Consider the following 22,202-nt stretch of genomic DNA (forward strand, 5'->3'; position numbering starts at 1 on the left):
AAGTCTACCTCTGTGGCTTTCAGAAGTGTTTTAAGATTTTCTTCATATAAGTTATAATATTTCTTGTGGCCTAGATTATGACATAAAGCTAGAGAGTTTATGTAGCCCTGGGGTAAGAACGTGAAGATATTGCTAGTTGTTCCGGCTGAAAGAAAACTGCTTTTGATGGCCTTTAATGAACAGGTAGAGAGAAAAAGGCATTAGCCCGACCAATAGCTGCATATAAGGTGTCAGGGATGATGTTGATACACTCCACCAATCATAGCATATTGGGAAGAGCAGCTGCAACTAAAGTCACCATCTAATTAAATGTACAATAATCCACTGTAGTTCCTCAACACATATCTGTCATGTACACAAGCAAAATAGGGGAGGTAAACGGAGGTGTGATGAGAATCTCCACACCTGCACTGTTCCAGTCCTGGAGGGTTGTAGTCATCTCTGCAATTCCTCCAGGAATGTGGTGTTTGCTTTGGTTTACGATTTTTGAAGGCTGAGAGAATTCGAGTGGCTCCCACTTGGCCTTTCTTACTAGAATATCCTTAAGTCCATGGGTCAAGGAACCACTGCAGGGATTCTACCAGTTGCTGAATATGTCTATGCAAACTCTGCTTTCTGAAACTGGGCAAATGAGCACAGTGTGGGTTTGGGGAACTGATGAGCTTGCTGTGAGATAGGTCCCAGCCCAAACCCGGACACAATCCAAATGTCCAACAACAGATAAATGGATAAGCGAATTGTGGTATAGGCGTACAATGGAATACTACTCAAGAGAAAGAAAGAAAGGGGCGGAGTCAAGATGGTGGACTAGAAGGATGAGGAATTCCAGACTCTGCAAAACTAGGGCACCTACCAGTCACTGGTGGGGGACCATGGACACCTAAGGGGACAGGAGGAACACCCAGTGACCGGGTAGGGTGCTGGGGGAGCAAGGGGGGAGGAGAAGTGGAGACAGGACAGGACTGGCACCCCTGAGGGGCAGCTGGGGGAGGGGATTTCTCATACCCAGTGGGGCCCACCCATAGTTAGGGGTTCAGTGGCAATGGCAGAGACCCTTGGGAGGGCAGAGGAACAGAAAGGAGAATGGCCAGTGCTTTCCCTGCCCACTTGGGCACCGGGGAGCCTCTTGGGCTCCCAGGTCAACCCCCAGCCCTCAGAGGCTCCCTCCAGGAGTGCAGAGCCCCGCCCCCACCCCCCCACCCATGGCCTTACCTCTACAGGTGGCACTCGGAGACCCCCTCTGAGACCCCTCCAACTGCACTGGGCCTAAACCCTGCTCACACACCCTCACCTAAGGCCTTACCAACAAACTCTGGAACCCCACACTCTCAGGATCGCGCCTCAGGCCCTGCTGCCTTTTCCCTGCCAGGCAGGTCCTGAGCGTAGGCCCTGCCCCCACCCTAAACCCCACCCCCGCCTAAGCTCCACCCCCCCACAGCCAAAGCCTTTAACCGCCTTTTTTGTTTTCTTCTTCTTTTAGGGTGTGGGTCTGTTTTACCTTGTTGTTCATTCATTTATATTTTTATTTTTTCTAATAAATCTTTTATTTTTCTAATTTTATTTTATTCTTTGTACTTTGTTATTGTTCTCCTTTTGGCATATTCGCATTTTTCTTTCTTTCTTTCTTCTCTTGTGGTTCTGTTTTACCTTGTTGTAGTTGTTTCAATTAAATTTTTATTTTTCTTAATATATTTATATATATAAATATATAAACATATATACAAGTGTATATATTTATATATTTTAAATATATATTTTATATATGTAATATATTTTTTATCTTTCTAATTTTATTTTATTTTTTATTCTTTGTTATTCTACTGCTCCTTTTTTTCCCCTTTGCCATGCTGCACGCCTCACAGAATGTTGGTTCCCAGGCCAGGAGTCAGGCCTGAGCTCCTATAGTGGGAGCGCTGAGTCCAAACTGCTGGACTAACAGAGAACTTCAGACCCCAGGGAATATTAATTGGAGTGAGGTCGCCCGGAGGTCCTTGTCTGGGCACCAAGTCCCAGCTCTACCCAGCTGCCTGCAAACGGCAGTGCAGGACCGCTCAGGCCAAACAACCAGTAACACAGGAACACAACCCCACCCATCAAGACACTGAGATGGCAAAAAAATATGTTACAGACGAAGGAGCAAGGTAAAAACCTACAAGACCAAATAAATGAAGAGGAAATAAGCAAGCTACATGAAAAAGAATTCAGAGTAATGATAATAAAGATGATCCAAAATCTCGGAAACAGAATGGAGAGAATACGAGAAACGTTTAACAAGGACCTAGAAGAACTAAAGAGCAAACAAACAGTGATGAACAACAAATAACTGAAATTAAAAATACTCCAGAAGGAATCAATAGTAGAATAACTGAGGCAGAAGAATGGATAAGTGAGCTGGAAGATAAAATGGTGGAAATAACTGCCATGGAGCAGAATAAAGAAAAAAGAATGAAAAGAATTGAGGAAAGTCTCAGAGACTTCTGGGACAACATTAAACGCACCAACATTCGAATTATAGGAGTCCCAGAAGAAGAAGAGAAAGAGAAAGGGTCTGAGAAAATATTTGAAGACATTATAGTCAAAACCTTCCCTAATATGGGAAAGGAAATAGTCACCCAAGTCCAGGAAGCACAGAGAGTCCCATACAGGATAAACCCTAGGAGAAACACACCAAGACACATATTAATCGAACTAACAAAAATTAAATTCAAAGAAAAAATATTAAAAGCAGCAAGGGAAAAACAACAAATAACATACAAGGGTATCCCCATAAGATCATCAGCTGATTTCTCAGCAGAAACTCTGCAGGCCAGGAGGGAGTGGCAGGATATATTTAAAGTGATGAAAGGGAAAAATCTACAACCAAGATTACTCTACCCAGCAAGGATCTCATTCAGATTCAACGGAGAAATCAAAAGCTTTACAGACAAGCAAATACTATGAGAATTTAGCACCACCAAACCAGCTTTACAACAAATGCTGAAGGAACTTCTCTAAGCAGGAAACACAAAAGAAGAAAAAGACCCACAAAAACAAGGCCAAACAATTAAGAAAATGGTAATAGGAACATACATATTGATAATTACCTTGAATGTAAAATGGATTAAATGCTCCAACCAAAAGACACAGACTGGCTGAATGGATACAAAAACAAGGCTCATATATGTGCTATCTACAAGGGACCCATTTCAGACCTAGGGACACATACAGACTGAAAGTGAGGGGATGGAAAAAGATATTCCATGTAAATGGAAATCACAAGAATGCTGGAGTAGCAATACTCATGTCAGATAAAATAGACTTTAAAATAAAGACTGTGACGAGATAAGGAAGGACACTACATAATGATCAAGGGATCAAGCCAAGAAGAAAACGTAACAATTATAAATATTTATGCACCCAAAATAGGAGCACCTCAATACATAAGGCAAATGCTAACAGCCATAAAAGGGGAAATCGACAGTAACACAATAATAGCGGAGGACTTTAACACCCCACTTACACCAACAGACAGATCATCCAGACAGAAAATAAATAAGGAAACACAAGCTTTAAATGACACAATTGACCAGATAGACTTAATTGATATTTATAGGACATTCCACCCGAAAGCGGAAGAATACACTTTCTTCTCAAGTGCACATGGAAAGTTCTCCAGAATAGATCACAACTTGGGTCACAAATAAAGCTTGGAAATTTAAGAAAATTGAAATTGTATCAAGCATCTTTTCTGACCACAATGCTATGAGATTAGAAATCAATTACATGGAAAAAATTGTAAAAAACACAAACACATTGAGGTTAAACAGTGCACTGCTAAATAACCAACAGACCACTGAAGAAATCAAAGAAGAAATCAAAGAATACCTAGAAACGAATGACAATGAAAACACAACAATCCAAAACCTATGGGATGCAGCAAAAGCAGTTCTAAGAGGGAAGTTTATAGCAATACAAGCTCACCTCAAGAAACAAGAAAAATCTCAAACAATCTAACCTTACACCTAAAGCAACTAGAAGAAGGAGAACAAAGAAAACCCAAAGTTCATAGAAGGAAAGAAACCATAAAGATCAGAGCAGAAATAAATGAAATAGAAATGAAGAAAACAATAGCAAAGATCAATAAAACTAAAAGCTTGTTCTTTGAAGAGATAAACCTTTACCCAGACTCATCAAGAAAAAGGGAGAGGACTCAAATCAATAAAATTAGAAATGAAAAATGAGAGATTACAACTGACACCACAGAAATACAAAGGATCATAAGTGACTACTACAAGCAACTATATGCCAATAAAATGGACAACCTGGAAGAAATGGACAAATTCTTGGAAAGGTACAACTTTCCAAGACCAAACCAGGAAGAATTAGAAAATATAAACAGACCAATCACAAGCACTGAAATTGAGACTGTAATTAAAAATCTTCCAACAAACAAAAGTGCAGGACCTGATGGCTTCACAGGTGAATTCTATCAAACATTTAGAGAAGAGTTAAAACCTACCCTTCTCAAACTCTTTCAAAAAATTGCAGAGGGAGGAGCACTCCCAAACTCATTCTATGAGGCCACCATCACCCTGATACCAAAACCAGACAAAGATATCACAAAAAAAGAAAACTGCAGACCAATATCACTGATGAACATAGACCCAAAAATCCTCCACAAAATACTAGCAAACATAATCCAACAACACATTGAAAAGATCATACACCATGATCAAGTGGGATTTATCCTAGGGATGCAAAGATTCTTCAATGTACACAAATCAATCAATGTGATATACCATTTTAACAAATTGAAGAATAAAAACCATATGATCATCTCAATAGATGCAGAAAAAGCTTTTAACAAAATTCAACACCCACTTATGATAAAAACTCTCCAGAAAGTGGGCATAGAGGGAACCTGCCTCAGCATAAAAAGTCCATATATGACAAACTCACAGCAAACATCATTCTCAATGGTGAAAAACTGAAAGCATTTCCTCTAAAATCAGGAATAAGACAAGGATGTCCACTCTCACCACTCTTATTCAACATAGTATTGGAAGTCCTAGCCACGGCAATCAGGGAACAGAAAGAAATAAAGGGAATACAAATTGGAAAAGAAGAAGTAAAACTGTCACTGTGGATGACATGATACTATACATAGAAAATCCTAAAGATGCCACTAGAAAACTACTAGAATTAATCAATGAATCCAGTAAGGTTGCAGGATACAAAATTAATGCACAGAAATCTCTTGCATTCCTATACACTAACAGCAAAAGATCAAAAAGAGAAATTAAGGAAACAATCCTTTTTACCATCGCAACAAAAAGAATAAAATACCTAGGAATAAATCTACCTAAGGAGGCAAAAGACCTGTACTCAGAAAACTATAAAACACTGATAAAAGAAATCTAAGATGACACAAACAGATGGAGAGATATACCATGCTCCTGGATTGGAAGAATCAATATTGTGAAAATGACTATACTACCCAAAGCAATCTACAGGTTCAGTGCAATCCCTATCAAATTACCAATGGCATTTTTCACAGAATTAGAACAAAAAATTATACAATTTGTATGCAAACACAAAAGACCCTGAATATCTAAGGCAATCTTGAGAAAGAAAAATGGAGCTGGAGGAATCAGGCTCCCTGACTTCAGACTATACTACAAAGTTACAGTAATCAAGACAGTATGGTACTGGCACAAAAACAGAAATATAGGTCAATGGTACAGGATAGAAAGCCCAGAGATAAACCCACATACCTATGGTCACCTAATCTATGACAAAGGAGGCAAGAATATGCAATGGAGACAAGACAGTCTCTTCAATAAATGGTTCTGGGAAAACCGGACAACTACATGTAAAAGAATGAATTTAGAATGCTACCTAACACCATTCACAATAATAAACTCAAAATGGATTAAAGACCTAAATCTAAGATCGGACACTATAAAACTCTTAGAGGGAAACATAGGGAAAACACTCTTTGACATAAATCACAGCAAGATCTTTTTTGACCCACCTCCTAGAGTAATGAAAACAAAACCAAAAATAAACAAATGGGACCTAATGAAACTTAACAGCTTTTGCATATCAAAAGAAACCATAAACAAGACAAAAAGACAACCCACAGAATAGGAGAAAATATTGGTAAATGAAGCAACAGACAAAGGATTAATCTCCAAAATATATGAACAGCTCATGTAGCTCAATATCAAAAAAACAAACAACCCAATCAAAAAATGGGTGGAAGATCTAAGTAGAAATTTCAGCAAAGAAGACATACAGATGGCCAAGAGGCACGTGAAAAGATGCTCAACAGCACTAATTATTAGAGAAATGCAAATCAAAACTACAGTGAGGTACCACCTCACTCTGGTCAGAATGGCCATCATCAGAAAATCTACAAACAGTAAATGCTGAAGAGGGTGCGGAGAAAAGGGAACCCTCTCGCACTGTTGGTGGGAATGTAAATTGATATAGCCACTATGGAGAACAGTATGGAGGTTCCTTAAAAAACTAAAAATTGAACTACCATATGACCCAGCAATCCTACTACTGGGCATATACCCTGAGAAAACCATAATTCAAAAAGACACATGTACCCCAATGTTCATTGCACTATTTACAATAGTCAGGACATGGAAACAACCTAAATGTCCACTGACAGATGAATGGATAAAGAAGATGTAGTACATATATATAATGGAATATTACTCCGCCATAGAAAGAAATGAAATTGGGTCATTTGTAGAGAGGTGGATGGACCTAGAATCTGTCATACAGAGTGAAGTACGTCAGAAAGAGAAAAACAAATATCGTATATTAACGCATATATGTGGAATCTAGAAAAATGGTACAGATGAACCTATTTGCAGGGCAGGAATAGAGATACAGACGTAGAGAATGGACGTGTGGACACAGGGGAGGAAGGGGAGGGTGGGATGAATTGGGAGATTAGGTTTGACATAAATACACTACCATGTGTAAAATAGATAGCTAGTGGGAACCTGCTGTATAGCACAGGGATCTCAGCTCGGTGCTCTGTGATGGCCTAGTTGCATGGGATGGGGTGGGGAGGGAGGTCCAAGAGGGAGGGGATGTGCATATGCGTATGGCTGATTCACTTTGCTGTATGGCAGAAACTGACACAACATTGTAAAACAATTATACTCCAATAAAAATAATGAAAAAAAAGAGAAAGGAAGAAGGAAAGAAAGGGGGAGGAGGGAGAGAGGGAGGTGGAAGGAAGGAAAGAAAGAAGGAGAGAAAGAAAGAAAGAATTGATATACCCAACAACATGGGTAAATCTCAAAATTACTATGCTGAGCGTAAGAAGCCGAATAAAAGGAGTACATACCATATGATTCCATTTATAGAAAACTCCAGAAAATGTAAACTAACCTATAGTGACAGAAAGCAGATCAGTGGTTTCCTGGGGGTTGGCGATGGGGCCTAAGAGAGACAAATTACAAAGGCCACGGCATCTGACAGTGCGTAGGTCACGCCAGAACGGGAGGAGCAGAAATTAGATGGGAGGAAGTGGGGAAGACAGTGGGAAGGCTGTGGAGCCTGTGAGTCTGTGTAACTCCGTCCAGAAGCTGGTCAGGGGAGGGAATAACAAAGACGCACTGGTATTAGTGTCATACTTATGGAACCTCCTCCTGGGAGCTGTGTGTGACTCCAATCAGCTCGCCCCCTCACCTCCTACAGAGGCATTCATCCACCTCTCCTTCCTAACACCTGCCAACCTTTCTTTTCCAGAGCATCTGCTCCCTTCCCAACTGCACCAGTCCAAACTAAGCTCTCCCATTTTGGAACCACGATGACATTCATGGCCTGCATCTCATCAGGCTACCTGTTCAATTAAACTTTACTGCGGTTGAAAGGCAGCCTAGTGCTGAGCACATAAACATGCCTCGGATGGTCGAAGCTTGAACCTCAGATGTGCCATGCAGAGGTGGTGTGACCTTGAACACTTAGCCTCTCTGTTTCAGTTTCTCCATCTATAAACGGCTATAACAATAGTGTCTCTCGCTATAAGTATTAAAGGAGTTAATATCTATGTAAAGAATTTAGAACAAGGTTTGCCACATTCTAAGCCCTAAGAATGTTAATAAAAACCAACTTGTGTCCCTACTACGGGAAGGTGTGTGCTTATGGTTATAAGGGATACAAAGACCTATGTGGCATTTGTCCTACCCTCGAGGAACTAGCAATTTCTTGCCATCAGATTAAAATTTTTGTAGCGATCTGCGTGCCCTGGTGCAGCGACCTTTGCATTTGGGCAGCCTTGGCATGAGGCCAAAGAAGGTCAATTCTCAGTGGCCACTTTTTAGAACCTGGTGGCAAGTTAAAAGAATGGTAACTGCCAGGATTCACGAGAGGGAAAACAGGAGCCATTCTGGAAAGGGAGATGGTTTTGGACAATATGCATTTTGGCGACATACTCGTAGCTTTGAAGGCACAGCGAGCCTGTTTAAGGCCCACTCCACTCTCCAGGTCACTCTGCCTGTTTTGGCCCCCAGCCCTGAAGGGGTACACCAGCCCCGCCCCAACCCGTCTCCCCCGCCCCGTTCCTACAGCCTTGCCCCTGCAGTGCACAGCTAGCCTCACCCCTCTCCTTTGCCCCGCCCTCTACAGTTCCAATAGCCCAGCCTCTGCAGTGCACAGCCGGCCCCACCCCTCCCCATCGTCCTACAGTTCCTATCGCTCAGTCTCTCCCCTTCACCCCGCCCCCTACAGTTCCTATAGCCCCACCCCATATCTCCGCCCTCCTCAGCTCCTATCTTCCCGCCCCTACACTGTACAGCTAGCGCCGCCCCGCCCCGTCACCCCGTTTCCCCCCACCCGCCCCGCTATTTATATAGCGTCGGGCCCCCGCCCGGACACCGCAGTGCGCCCCTTAGCTGGCGACTGTGTCCCACGGGGCGCCGGTACCTGTGTGAGGCGAGGCGGACGCCATGGCGGCCGAGGCCCTGGCGGCGGATGCCGTGGCGTCGCGCCTGGCGCGGCAGGAGGAGGACATCCGCTGGCTGTGGACGGAGGTCCACCGCCTGAGAGACGAGCAGCTGAACGCGCCCGACCGCTGCCAGGCCGAGGGGCCGTGCCTCACGCGCGAGGTGGCGCAGCTGCGGGCCGAGAACCGCGAGCTGCGCCACCGCCTGTACCGCCTGCGGCTGTGCCTCGCGGAGGAGCTGAGCCACCAGGCGCGGCGGGAGAGCGCGCAGCGGCAGGAGGCCGGGCGCGAGGCTGCGGGCGCTCAGGTACCGGGCTGGTGCTTCTCCGCAGGGCGTGGCGGAGCTCGTGCGCTGAGAGCCCTGGGGCGGCAGGTGGGGGTTCGTGCGGCGGCAGGTGCGCTGCGGGGGCGGGGCGGGGCGGGGCCTGCCCTCCTGGCCCCCTGCCCCGCGTTCTCACTCCGGCCGGGAACCCGCGACAGACGGGACACGCCGGGGCCGCTGCGTCTCCAGCGATCGCCAGGCTGACCTAACGCTGTAATGTCTCAGCTCTTCCCGTAAATTGCTCGGCGCACATTTTCTTCAGTGGCAGAAATAGCATTTTCCTGTCTGAAAAAAATGCTGCCGTGTTTAAAATTCACACTTGTTTTCTTGGGCAGGAAGACCAACAGCTCCATGTAGAAACATTTCCCTTTCCCCTGGTGAATGGCTGGTCTGAGCTGTTTATGACAGGTGGTTTGGGGTGTTTAGTTGTTCCATTGTTTTGGAGGTCTATCTTGAGATTTGCGTATTTAATATGTCATTTAATAGCATATTTTAATGTTTTGGTTCACTTACCTTCTAACGTAATGCATTTCTAAGTTCTGAAGGCCTTCTCAGACTGGGTGTTCTCAGTCCTTGTACCAGCGGACTGTGGTGCTCCTGGGCAACACCTTCCTGAAGCAGTGCATTTAAAGTCTCTGGGAGCAGCTATGCAACCATTAATCCAGGGACTTTATTTGTTTAAAATTTAGGGGGGAAAAACTTTAAAGAGCAAAATATATTAAGTGTACTTAGCAAGAATGTGTGAAAGTGCACATTCAGGAAGGATTGAACCCCAGAAGACGGCTTACCTGTTGAAGGTTGTAGGTAATGGTCAGGAGAGCCCCAGCCGTGAGCCTCTAAATATGGGACGCTTGCTGCCTGCTGGCCTGTCCCTCTCCTGCTTCGGGCTTCAGATATGTTGCTCTTTGTTGTCATTGGGATGAGTTGTTTATTATTTCCCTTTATTTCTCAGCCTCCTCCTAGTCAGAGCCAAGGAAAGGACATTAAAAAGAAGGAAAGCGGACCTGACAGTGAGGTAAGTCATTGCTGTGGAAATGATATAAAATACTACCTATAATTTAAATATGCTTATGTAGTTAATTGCCCAAGGGTTTTAATTAAAACAGTTGCTGTAAATTACGGCTTGGGCCACAGGAGTGTGTTTAAAATTTTGTTAGCCTTAGATACAAGCTGTCTTAACTTAGAGGTGAGCCAGCCCCACAGCTGTAAATGACTCCTTAGTCTATTTAAGTTGAGAAAGCAGAGCTCTTCTTTTGTGTTAAGGACACCGGCTTCTTTGTTTTTTAAATTAAATCATGAAAACAACCAGAATTGACCCGGCACATCAACATTTGGTAGGAGTAGAGGGATCTTGGCCTCAGGGATCCATCGGGTTGAGGAGTTCAGACAAACGGGAGAAACAAGTAGAGAACAAAGTCAGATGGTGTATCAGTAAAGGCTGGGTTGTGTGGCTCTGTGCACAAGCATGTTAAACCTGTGGAGAAGGGCGATGCCAGTGGGTGTGGTGGTTGGAAGAGGAGGGCTTTGCGCAGGACCCTGAGAGCTAGGAGGGAGTTAGACCCTGGGGGAGGAATCTCCAGGGGGTGAGAGTGAAAGCAGAGTCATAGGGCCTTGCCTGGGGACCTGCTGAGAAGGGGTGGGGCTTATTTAGAGCTGAGCAGTTAGAAAAAAGTGGACTGTGTCTGTTAACCCTTCTGTATTCTAATGGCTTTCAGGTGAAGAATCCACCAAATTTTGTGAAGGAAAGATTGAAGCTTTATGAAATACTGAAGAAAGATCATCAGCTCTTACTTGCCATTTATGAAAAAAAGGGGAATACAAGCAATGTGATCACAGTAAGAGTGGCTGATGGGAAAACAGTGGAAGGGGAAGCTTGGAAAACGACACCTTACCAAGTGGCTGCTGAAATTAGGTAAACCGTAGTGTGGAGCAGATAATCAGCACTAAGTGTTGGGCCAGAGCTTGGTGCAAATGTGTTCTTAGGGACTGCTAAGATATTCTTTTCTTACTCAATTGAATAAATTAAATGTAATTAGGTAATTATTTACCTCTTGGCTTCTAAAGGGGCCATTTAATAAGTAATTGAATATCAGAACACAATCTCCTTCTCTTTCAAGGGTCCAACTTTTAGAGTTCTAATAAAAATATATAGGAGAGAAAAATGTATAATCCTTGACAGGTGACATTACATTGACCCGGTTCATCATCAAGTTATTTCCATGAGATTTTACAGGTCTTTTGTTGGGCTTGACTCCAAGCCGTTGTTCCACCAGTAAATAACTGTGGGTGGGTCTTTGGACAAATGTGGGCAGATCCCTCAAGCTTTCCAAGCCAGTTTTCTTAAATCTTAAGTGGAAATAATAATACTTTTATCGTTTACCTTATGAGATTGTAAAGATTAAATAAAATACTATATATGAGAGATACTCTGAAAATGAAAGCAACTCTAGAAATGTACAAAAAGGCCTATTAATTATAGATTGAAGATGTATGTGTTAGAGCTATGATGAGCCCTGGAAGCTTTGACCTTCCTAGAAATTAAGATACTTCAGTGAAGTTGTGTTGTTTTGACTAATGTTAATTCCTGGCATTAAATAAAATTCTGTGGAAGCTATAGCTCAGAACTGCCATGTAAATAAACTTATTTAAAAAACAAACTATTCAACAATTAAAATCTTCAGATTTCCTTTGAAAAATATAGTTAAGATTGTATTTTTCATCCTATTATATCATACACCCTAAAGGCCCCTCCCAACTTGTTCCTGTGCTTTCCAGGAGAGAGGAATAGATGTGCTGGGAACGGGCTTTGAGGCAAAAATAAGTTTATGTTTCCTCGTGGAGAGTCATTTGCATGTTGGTGGATTGAAGTCTGAGCCGTCCTGCACTGAAGAGACTGTCCAAGCTTGGGAAACAAGGTCATTTCATTATAGGACGTGTTCTCATTGTACAGTCAGTGACTTGCATTCCCACAGGTACTAGTTTAAAACCACCCTCGAGTTTAATGACAGAGGGGTTATAGGAGTGTCTAAAAAGTAAAATTGTCCAAAACTAAAGCATGGGCAAAGCTATATCAGGCAAACCTGATAAGAAGAAAGCAGTGGTCTTAATGTACCATCAGACAGCAGAATTTAGGGCTGTCTAAATCATTAGACAGAATCATTGAATGGGAGACTGAGGCTTATTTTTAAAATAGAAGAACAGTGTAATTCCCAATTTGTCACGCACCTTTATGAGTTATATAACGTAGCATCAAACCAGAAATACAAGATTATAGGAACTCAAGAGTGTAAGGTCAGATCTTAACAAACAGCACCGCGAAACAGAGGAAAGCTTCAAGTGAGCTTTATTAGGGGGTGCTCCTGGGCGAGGTTCACTGGACCGAGAGAAAGGGGGCCAGAGAAGTCGCGCCCGGGCGAGGGTTGGGCCAGATTTTATAGGGGAAGAAGGGAAAGGGGTGTGGTGAATCTGGGAGGGCACAGGGTATTCCTTATTTGGTGGTCTTTTCGGGTATCCTGGGGGACGTTAGTCCCGCCCCTCGAAAGGCGGGAAGGCTGGGCCGGGTGCAAAGTCCCCAGGTCAGTTCCTGGAACTGGGTGGTCCGGAATGTCTCCAGGGCAGTTTCTGGAACTGGATGGTCCGGAGAATTTCGGTCTGATGCAACCTGTGAATCTGATTGTGTTCCCCTGCCTCGGGCCAGTTGGCCTTACAAAAAGTGGCAGACCTTAACATGCCTTTCTCAGTTTTTGATCAAATAGCCCAAAATTAAGATTATATGGTCTGAATAATAACACTCTAAGGTAGGCTTCGTGGCTAGTCCCTGATCTCTGTGCTGTGGCCCAGATGGTGCCTTCTCTCTTGGCACCTGTGGTCGTGCTTTAGGTTCCTCAGAATCTTAATAAAGTACAGAAACGCACAGTTAGCATTCTGTGAGCAAAGTGAAATCCGTTGTGAACTCAGTAAGCATTAAATGACAACAAGACAAAACAAAACTAGGAAATTAAAAAAACTTCAAAATACTCAGGTGAAAAGAAATAAAAAGTATTTTCGGAAATAAAAAGACTAAAAAAGGAGTATTCTTAGAAAATACTTTTAATGAAGAGAATATATGTCAAAATCTATGTAATACATCTGAAGTGGTGATCAGGAACAGATTTATACTGTTGAAGGCTTTTATTATTGAATAAAAAAATGAAATAACTAAGAATTCAACTCAGGCAGTTAGAAAAAGAACAATTAAACTAGGAGGAAACTAAAAAAGTGAATTAGAGAACAGTATTAACTGAAAAACTTAAAATAAGTAAGGGTGCAGCAAGGTGTATGGTTATAAAAATAAAGTTAAAAATAATAGTTTTATTAAATTATACTGACTGTTCCCTTGGTTTACTGAGACTTGATTGCATGGATGATTTTCCCTGCTCTGAGGGAGTGTCGGCCTTCCTAAGTGTAACATGTAAGGTACAAATCATTAAGGAAAAGACGGACAGAGTCAAAAACACTTAGGAAAAATGGCTATGCGTACAAATGACGCATAAAAAGGAGGAAAAGATAATCTTAGAAATGCAAATTAAAATAATTGTGTATTATCTATTGGTCTGTCAAAGATTTATGAATAATGGTTAATGTTGATATGATTTTGGGGAAATGGCACTGGTGGGGGAATGGAGGGTGGATGCAGAGGCGCAGTCTCTTTCTTAAATGTGCAAACCCCAACCCTTGGATCCAGTCATTCTATACATAGCCATTTATCCCAAGGAAATACCCCAGCAGAAAAAATGAGCAAAGGACAGTTCATAGTAGTTCATTGAAGAGTAGTTCTTGGAATGTGGTCCCCAAACCAGCAGCATTAGCATCACCTGGGAACTTGATGGAAGAGCAGATTCTCGGGCCCCATCCCACACTTGCTGAATCAGTTAGTCATCTGTGTTTCCAGGAGCCCCCCAGGGGCTTCTGACTAAACTGCTGCAGGAAAGAGCCCCTAGAGATCATGGCTTAAATAAGGCAGACGCCACATTCTCCCCTGACAGACTCGTGGTGGCCAGGCTGCTGGGCGTCTCTGGTCTAGGCAGTCCTTCACGGACCCAAGATCCCCGCATCTTGTCGCTCTGCCATCCCCTTAGGTAGGGTTTGTCCACATCTAGGGGTGGAGGCTGGGTCACACCCATGGACCTGCTCGCAGGCAGGGGAAGAGCGGCTGGAGAGCAAGGGTGCTTTGAGGCCAAGACCCTGGAGCAGCGCGTTTTAATTCTCACCTACAGCCTGTTAGCTCACGCTTAGTCACACAGCCACGCCGCCTGTAAGAGAATGGAAACGTAGCTCCTGCTGGCTGGCCACGTGTCCAGCCCAGGCACTCACCACAGGAGAGAGGAAGGATGGTCTTGGGGACAGCGTCCGCCACGGCGTGCTGCTGGGACCTCCAGACACCTGTGAGCATCCGCCGTGCATCATCCCCCACACTCCGTCACTCTCCAGGTGAGACGACTCCAGGCCCTGGCAGCAGAAAGCCCAGGATTTTCAGGTGAAGCACACAACACCCCTATCGGCTGGCTGCTCGTGCTCTAGCAGCAAGTAAACTGATAGACGAGGCTGCCCACGCCACGTGTATATGGTGGTGGGTTAAACACAATCACGATTGAAGTGTCATTTGGAAAAAAGAGGAGTGATGCGGCAGACAGTGGTATTCAGGAGACCCCAGATCTTGTCTGCAGCCTGGCCATGGGTGGGGCTCGGGTCAAACCATCTGGCCACTCTTTGTCCTCTGGGAGCAGCTCTCTTGTCCACCGCCCTCTGTCGGCCCTGATTTTGAAATTTGGAGGGCTTGTCGTTGTCCCTCGCCTTCACTTGCCACATCTGAAGTGCGGGCAGTTGTTCATGGTGGAGGCCGCGAGGTTTGCTGGTGCGACTCCTGCTGGTGCACACGTGGGGCTCAGGGCTCCTGGGACTCAGGGCTCCTGAGGATCAGTGACAGGTACTTGTAAGCTGGGCTTGTAGTTTGTTTGGCAAAACAATTCCCTCAAGCAATTAACCGTAGTAGGCTTCTAACTAGAAGCTTCTAGTCAGTTTCCCATGAAAGTAACCATACTGAAGATTTCTCCTAGACAGAGACTTCTCACCCTTTTGCTCCCTGGCCTTTGCCCTTTGCTTGTTCCTCTCTCCCTCAGTTAAATGGGCCAAGATCAGACAAAACTGGAGGTTGCGGGCTCTGATCCTTGTAGCTGGACCAGCCTGTGTTGTCTGTCTCTGTGTGGCCTTTGAAAAGGGCTGTCAGTGTCTGTTCCTCCTGCTCTTTGGGACAGAAGATTGTTTTTGCATCTTGCACAGCCTCACACTTCTGAACTCCCAGTCAGTTGAGCTTACAGGCCGCATGCGGAGAGAGCCTCCCTCACAAGGGGACAAATACCGTCTGAGCTTATCTTGGCCTGGAAGTATTTTGTTAAAAGCCACGAGAGTTACCCAGTGTATCCCAGCGTTTGCCTTTGTATAACTGTTTACTCATGTGCTACCCGTGCTACAGGCATCGTAAGCACATTATTTGCCTGCAAGTCTTAGGAGACACTTTGTTATGCTGTAACAGGGTTATTGGCTTTCCACGTCTGAGTACCTCTTTCTGTGTAACCCACCGCCCATCCGCTAAGCCAATGCCAGATGATTTGTTTTTGTTACTCACTAGCAGGCCCTTATTTCTGCGTTAAGACACAGGCTAAGCTGCTGCAACAGGCCACAGAAAACTTAGTGCCTTAAATACGACTAGAGCCTCTCTGACAGCAGTCTGGGGGTGCGGGGTCCAGGTTGGCAGGCAGCGCTTCTCCATACGTTTATTTGGGGACCTAAATTCCTTCCATCTGGCTGTTGGGTGGTCTGGTACAGTGTTCCTTTGTCCGTATGGTCCAAAGGTCGTAGCATGTGTGCTCCATCTACAGAGGGCCAGATGGACAGGTGCCCTGCATGGCGTTAAGGCTGAGATATGGCAGTGCTGGACACCGCTTCTGCCTCCACCTAAGCCACGTGGCTGCCTCCTGCTGCAAGGACGGCCAGGCACTGATTGTAGAGGACAGAGAGAATGGGCTTGAGGAGCCCTTAGCAGCCTGGCATGGCCAGCGAAGGTGAAGATAAAATTCTACTCCACTGATAACAATACTGAACGTGTATTAAGTTCTTCTTATGAGTACACCTTATTTAATCCTTAGGATAAATATATGAGGAAGGTCCTGTAATTCCCATCTTGCTGACAAGGAAACCGAGGTTTAGAAAAGCTGAGTAAATTGTCCAGTGTTTAACCCCAGGTTGGCCTGACCCTAGAGTGTGTGCTGTTAACCACGGTGCTGTGCCCCTGCTTAAGTTACTCACAGAAATGCAAATGAAAACATTACATTGTCAAGAGGACACAATTTTGTACTCCTCAAGGTGAGAGCACAGAGAAAGGTATTTTGGGACCCTCTCCTGATAGGAAAATTTGGTAATATAGTCCAATTAAAGTCATTAAAAGTGCTTATCCCTTGACTCAGTAGTTTTACTTCTAGAATTTTTCCTGAGAAAATAATCAGGAACTGAGATGTATGTTCAAGAATGTCCATTGCAGCTTTATTTGTCATTGTCAAAATAAAACAAGAAAAACCAAAACCCACAAAGAAATAACCCAAATCCCAGCAATAGTGGGTTCATTAAGCAAATCTCAGTTCTACTGCAGCTGTCAAATAGAATGTTTTACAAGTCTGTTTGCTGTTGGGGAAAATGTCATGGTTTATTGTTAAGTTTAAAAAGTAGGTTATCATATAACATAAAGAGTAATACTATTAAAATTTTTACATTGGTGTATGTATTTATCCAAAAAAGTGGAAAGACGGACAGCAAATGTTAACAGTAATTTCTGGGTGACTGGATTGAGGGTGAATCTTTTTTTTGGCCGCACACGTGGGATCTTAGTTCCCCAACCAGGGATCGAACCTGTACCCCCCTGCGTTGGAAGCACGAAGTCATAACCACTAGACCGTCAGGGAAGTCCAGAGGGTGATTTTTTTTTCTTTGTGCTTTTCTGTGCTTTCTAGGTCTCTTCTCGTAACATGTTATTTTTGTCAGTAATTTTCAAACAATAAATGTTAATGAAAAGACACACACACACACACACACACACACACACACAAAGGAAAAGGATCAACACCTCAGTAGAAAATAGGCAAAGGACATGGACAGTTCATAAAAGTAAACTGGCCAGTAAACATTTATAATCCAATAAATGAAATTAAAACAACCATTTCCAACATCACATTGGCAAAGTTTGAAAAGATCAGGGTGTGTGGAAGTGGTACATTCAAACTATTTATCAGCAGTCCTTCAGAGGCACATGCTCTTTGACCTAGCAGTTTTACTTCCAAAGGCCTATTCCCAGAAAAGTCACCAAAGAACAAAGCCGCCTGTGCACGGATGTCTGTGCAGTGTACGCTCTGATAGCACACAATGACCTGGTGTGCAGGAGGCTTCCTTAATCAGTGTGGTCCTTCCAGAATGTTCTGGGAGTCTGTCTGATGGCATAGTTGTGAAGAAAATTATGTAGGCAACTATGTTTTTTTATGATGGGGGTGTGTTCCTGTGTGTGTGTGTGTGTGTGTGGTGTGTGAAGGAGGGGCGGGTATAGATAAAGACTGGAAAAACGTTTCACAGAATGTTATATGAGTGGTGATATCTGGGTGGTGAGATTTATGTGATTTTTATTTTATTCTGTGCATTCTCTGTTTTCTGAGTTTTTACAGTGAACGTATCTTATTACTTTTGTACTTAAAATAAGTGTTACAAAATTTTTTAAAAATCTATCCTATTAGTTTACGTTTGTACTTTCCACTAAAGAAAGAAACCTTGGAAATCATTTTCATCTTTTGTTTTAGCCTGTGGTGCGTTAACGCCCACGTGACTGTTCTCTCACCAGTCAGGAGCTGGCAGAAAGCACAGTGATAGCCAAAGTGAATGGGGAGCTGTGGGACCTGGACCGTCCGCTGGAAGGGGACTCCACCCTAGAGCTGCTCATGTTTGAGGACAAGGAAGCCCAAGCTGTAAGTGTTTAAAGACCAACCCACCATACTTCGGCTATTTATGTTGTCAATTACATTATGTAATTATGAAGCCACATACCGAAGTCAAGAATGATGGGTTTTGTGGCCTTCTAAGGTTTAAAATGCATTTGTTGGTGTTTAATAAATATAATATTAATAACACCATATTTAAAAGTGATTCAGAAAGAGCAGTTTTTAAATGAAATACATAGCTTATATGTATTATTTAGTTTTTCTCACTTAAGATCTAACCCAAACAACTGTTACCTAACTATATGCCAGCTGTCACCCCAGAACTTGTGAACATGTATTGATTCCCTCAGTCAGCTGACCAGTATCTAAGCTGTTGGGTGCACGTGCCAGACCTTGTGGGGCGGCAGAGGCTCCTGCTACAGAGAGTTCACTGGTGGGAGGGGTAGTGAGCAAGGAAATAAACGACTAGACACTTTCGGGTGGTGTCAGCCTCCGGAGAAGTCAAGTAGGAGCAGCCATGGTAGCTGGCCCGGCAGTTAGCTTTAACCCTCTCCTGAGGGCGGAATCCTGCCAAGACCTGAGAACTTTCCCATACTAGCTGGCTCTTGGTTGACCTGCAGACACTGTTCTCTAACAGATTCTTTAACAGTGGGCTGCTGCAGGCTTTCAGTCTGTCAGGTGTTTGGGTGGGGGACCGGGGGAGCTACCAAACTTAATGTTCCATGGAGGGGTCGGCCTCTTTGGAGTTCTTTCCCCCTGTGTTTAGTGACATCATGAAAGAGAAAACTTATTTATCAAATTGTCTTGGGGAATGTTTCTAGAGTGTCTCATCAGCCCGCCCCCTGCCTACCCTGATACTAACATGGCACCTGGTGTCACATTGCAGGGCTTCCAAAATACTTGTGGTTGTTTATGAAAATGAGAATGTGCCAGGCACCAGCCCCAGCCCCTCGTGTACATTATCTCCCTGAGTCTGCACTTACCTTTTCACACAGGTACCGTGTTAATAGTACACAGGCTCAGGATGGTTCAGTAACTTTTCCAAGCTCTTGATGCTTCTTTTAATGTAACTTAGCAACAGAGACTTTTTTTTGTTGTTCTTGGATTTTATTTTCCTGTTACTATGAACATATTAAGATTTTGAGCATAAACCCATTTATGAATATTTAATACATATCCATGAAAAGGAAATCCTAGAAAAGCAAATCTAGAAAACTCAGATCTACAAGATGATAAAATTAATGATTTTGTAAAGCATTTTTTACTTTACAGAAAAATTCGTCTCCTTTGTATAGAAAACTCTTAAACTTCTATTTTAAAAGATGCTTCTATTTACAAGACTATTTAGTGCATGATGTAACATAGGAAGGTAAATAGTCCCCACCCTCTAGGTAAAGTCATGTTGAAAGTGACAGCAAGAATGTTCATGTAAAGTTGATAAATACGCACACCAGAAACAAAGAGCATTTTATAAAATGGTAGAGCTTTCAAGTTTAAAATATATCTAATAGATATTTCCTTTTGCAAGCATGCTGTCCAGCAGGAGAATGTATGTGGGTATTCGTTCTGCTCTAAATCTTTGCCAAACTCCCAGGAGCAGTCAGCAATGTGCTGCTGGGACCTCATGCTCAGGAAGCATAGGTACTTACCTGAGGTGTAAACAAGGTACTTATCTGAGGTGTAAACAAAACCAGATATATGTAAGAACCCAAGCTGCTAGTTCTGTGATGCCCTATGTTTTAAATGTAAATTCGATCATTTCTTTTCTGCTTAAAACCTTTTAATACATCCCACTCATTAGAATAAAACTCAAATCCCAAGGCCTGCATGGTCGCTGGCTTGTTCTTACCTGTCAGCCTTCCTCAAGCTGCTTTGTGGTACATCCCCCCAACCCTAACCACGCTGTGAATACAGGGCCTCCGCCATGATTCTTGATTACAGCACCCTGTTCATCTTTTTTTTGCGGTACACGGGCCGCTCACTGTTGTGGCCTCTCCCGTTGCGGAGCATAGGCTCCGGACGCACAGGCTCAGCGGCCATGGCTCACGGGCCCAGCCGCTCCGTGGCATGTGAGATATTCCCAGACTGGGGCACGAACCCGTGTCCCCTGCATCGGCAGGTAGACTCTCAACCACTGCGCCACCAGGGAAGCCCTCATCTTCTTTTAAATACACTTCTCGTCTTGCGATGATGCACTTAGAGTTGCCTGCCCTCTCTCCCACTAGGCTGCAAACCGCATGAGGCCAGTGGCTCGCATTTCTTTCTCTCTTGTGTCTCTAGCACCTAACACAGTGTTTGGCTCAGTTGATTTCCAGGTGTGCACAATGCACCGAAGAAGGTACTTGGGCTGACGCTGGCAGCCAGCCTGCCATCCTGTACCATCCCAAGCAGAGGGTTCTGCCTCTAGGCCTGGTGCCGCGGGTCGGGATTGCACGGAGCCTGCTCAACCAGCTAACTCCCTCTACTCCAGTTTGTTATCTCAGACAGCTTCCTAATTGCAATTTGTTTCCTATTTAACTGAGGAAGGTGCTGCCAGAGGACTCGATTGTCTTGTTCCTTTGGCATCTGTATTTATTGATATTTGGTGACTGGTTAGTTTTAATGTATCCATAAACCGTTGATTCCTTGGTAATTCAAAACCCAATCAACTTTCTGAACTTGTAGAGCTAATGACTGGCCCTTGGACTGCAGTGAATTAACTGATGTACACCCTGCTCAGGGGACCCCGGCAGCCAGCACAGTCCTCAGTGACCCCTCTGTCTTGAGTTATCTTTCAGACTTCCACAGCCACGTGCTATTCAGCGCGTGAAGACTGCTGTGTAGACGCAGGATCTTGTTAACGTGAGCGATGTCATGAGCAGCCACTGTGGCCTCGAAACTGATTCAGAGAGGCTGCCTGGAGGAGGAGGAAGGGGGCCTATGCCCGGCACTCCCTGGCGTTCCTCTGCGCTGGTCCTGGACCGGCTCTGGGCGGCTGCTCTGCTCGGTGGTCAAGGCACAGAGGGAAGTGGTTTAGGAGCTGGGCTTCAGTGCCACACACAGCAGCAGCTGCACGTTAGAACCAAGCAGCCGGCTGCCAGGGATTCCAGACAGGGCTCAGGAAGCATCTCTCGTCAGCAGTGGCCAGAGATTGATGCTGCCTTGTGTCCCAGTGTCTGTCCCCTTACACTGTATCCACGTGCTCGCTTGTCCTCTTGTCTGCCTGTTGGCTTCCCGTGACCCGTGGTCGTGGCCGCGGCCTCTGTCCTGCCTGCAGGTGTACTGGCACTCCAGTGCCCACGTCCTCGGGGAAGCCCTGGAGCTCCACTACGGGGGCCTCCTGTGCTGCGGGCCACCTACCGACTGCGGGTTCTACTACGACATGTTCCTCAAAGACAGGTAACGCCTCTGAGTGCATGTGTTTATAGTGGTTACACATTAGTGTGGTGAATACCTGTTGCAGAATGTGATTGTAGATTAGGTCACCATTTGTGAACAGTATTATTTTTTATGAGTTTAGATTCAAGGGTAACTTCTCAAATTGTTTTCTTTCTTTTCATGAGAAGGATGTGATACGCTATTTATGTAACCTGAGACTTGGCTAGGGCAAACTACTAATTCGGACCAGAGTTGTAGGGTTAATCCCTGGAGAGCACATAGTTTAGCTCTGTGCTGTGATGGTCAAGGACGCTGTCCACCCCAGCCACACATGTCCCACAGCTGGTGCCAGAGGGGCTGGTTCGCAGCGGCCTCACGTTCCTCAAGTAGATCTGTGCTTGAAATCACGAGCAGCAGCCCCGGCCCACCTCCTTTTCCATATCCCTTGTTGCCCTTAAGGAAACTACCAGCTCTCAAACCAAAACCTGAGGGTCTTCCCAAGCCCACCCTGCTCCTTGCCACCCCCTACCCCCCCAGTCACTCCATCCAGTTCTGCCAG

General features: G+C 44.4%; 1 protein-coding gene across 2 annotated transcripts in view; it reads left to right on the forward strand.

Annotated features, from left to right (window-relative positions):
- The first annotated feature begins 8,939 nt into the window (after nucleotides 1–8,939).
- Nucleotides 8,940–22,202, forward strand: part of TARS3 (threonyl-tRNA synthetase 3) — a 52,515-nt gene continuing 39,252 nt past the window's right edge. Inside the window, exons 1-5 of one of the 2 annotated variants that reach the window (XM_065872480.1) lie at nucleotides 8,940–9,257; nucleotides 10,225–10,287; nucleotides 10,988–11,184; nucleotides 18,190–18,313; nucleotides 21,543–21,664. In XM_065872480.1, coding sequence (XP_065728552.1) covers nucleotides 8,955–9,257; nucleotides 10,225–10,287; nucleotides 10,988–11,184; nucleotides 18,190–18,313; nucleotides 21,543–21,664 — 809 coding nt within the window. In that variant the 5' untranslated portion in view covers nucleotides 8,940–8,954. The remainder of the gene's footprint in view (nucleotides 9,258–10,224; nucleotides 10,288–10,987; nucleotides 11,185–18,189; nucleotides 18,314–21,542; nucleotides 21,665–22,202) is intronic. The other variant, XM_065872479.1, reaches the window with a different exon arrangement.

The sequence above is a fragment of the Phocoena phocoena genome, chromosome 2, assembly GCF_963924675.1.
Source record: "Phocoena phocoena chromosome 2, mPhoPho1.1, whole genome shotgun sequence".
Lineage (NCBI taxonomy): Eukaryota > Metazoa > Chordata > Mammalia > Artiodactyla > Phocoenidae > Phocoena > Phocoena phocoena.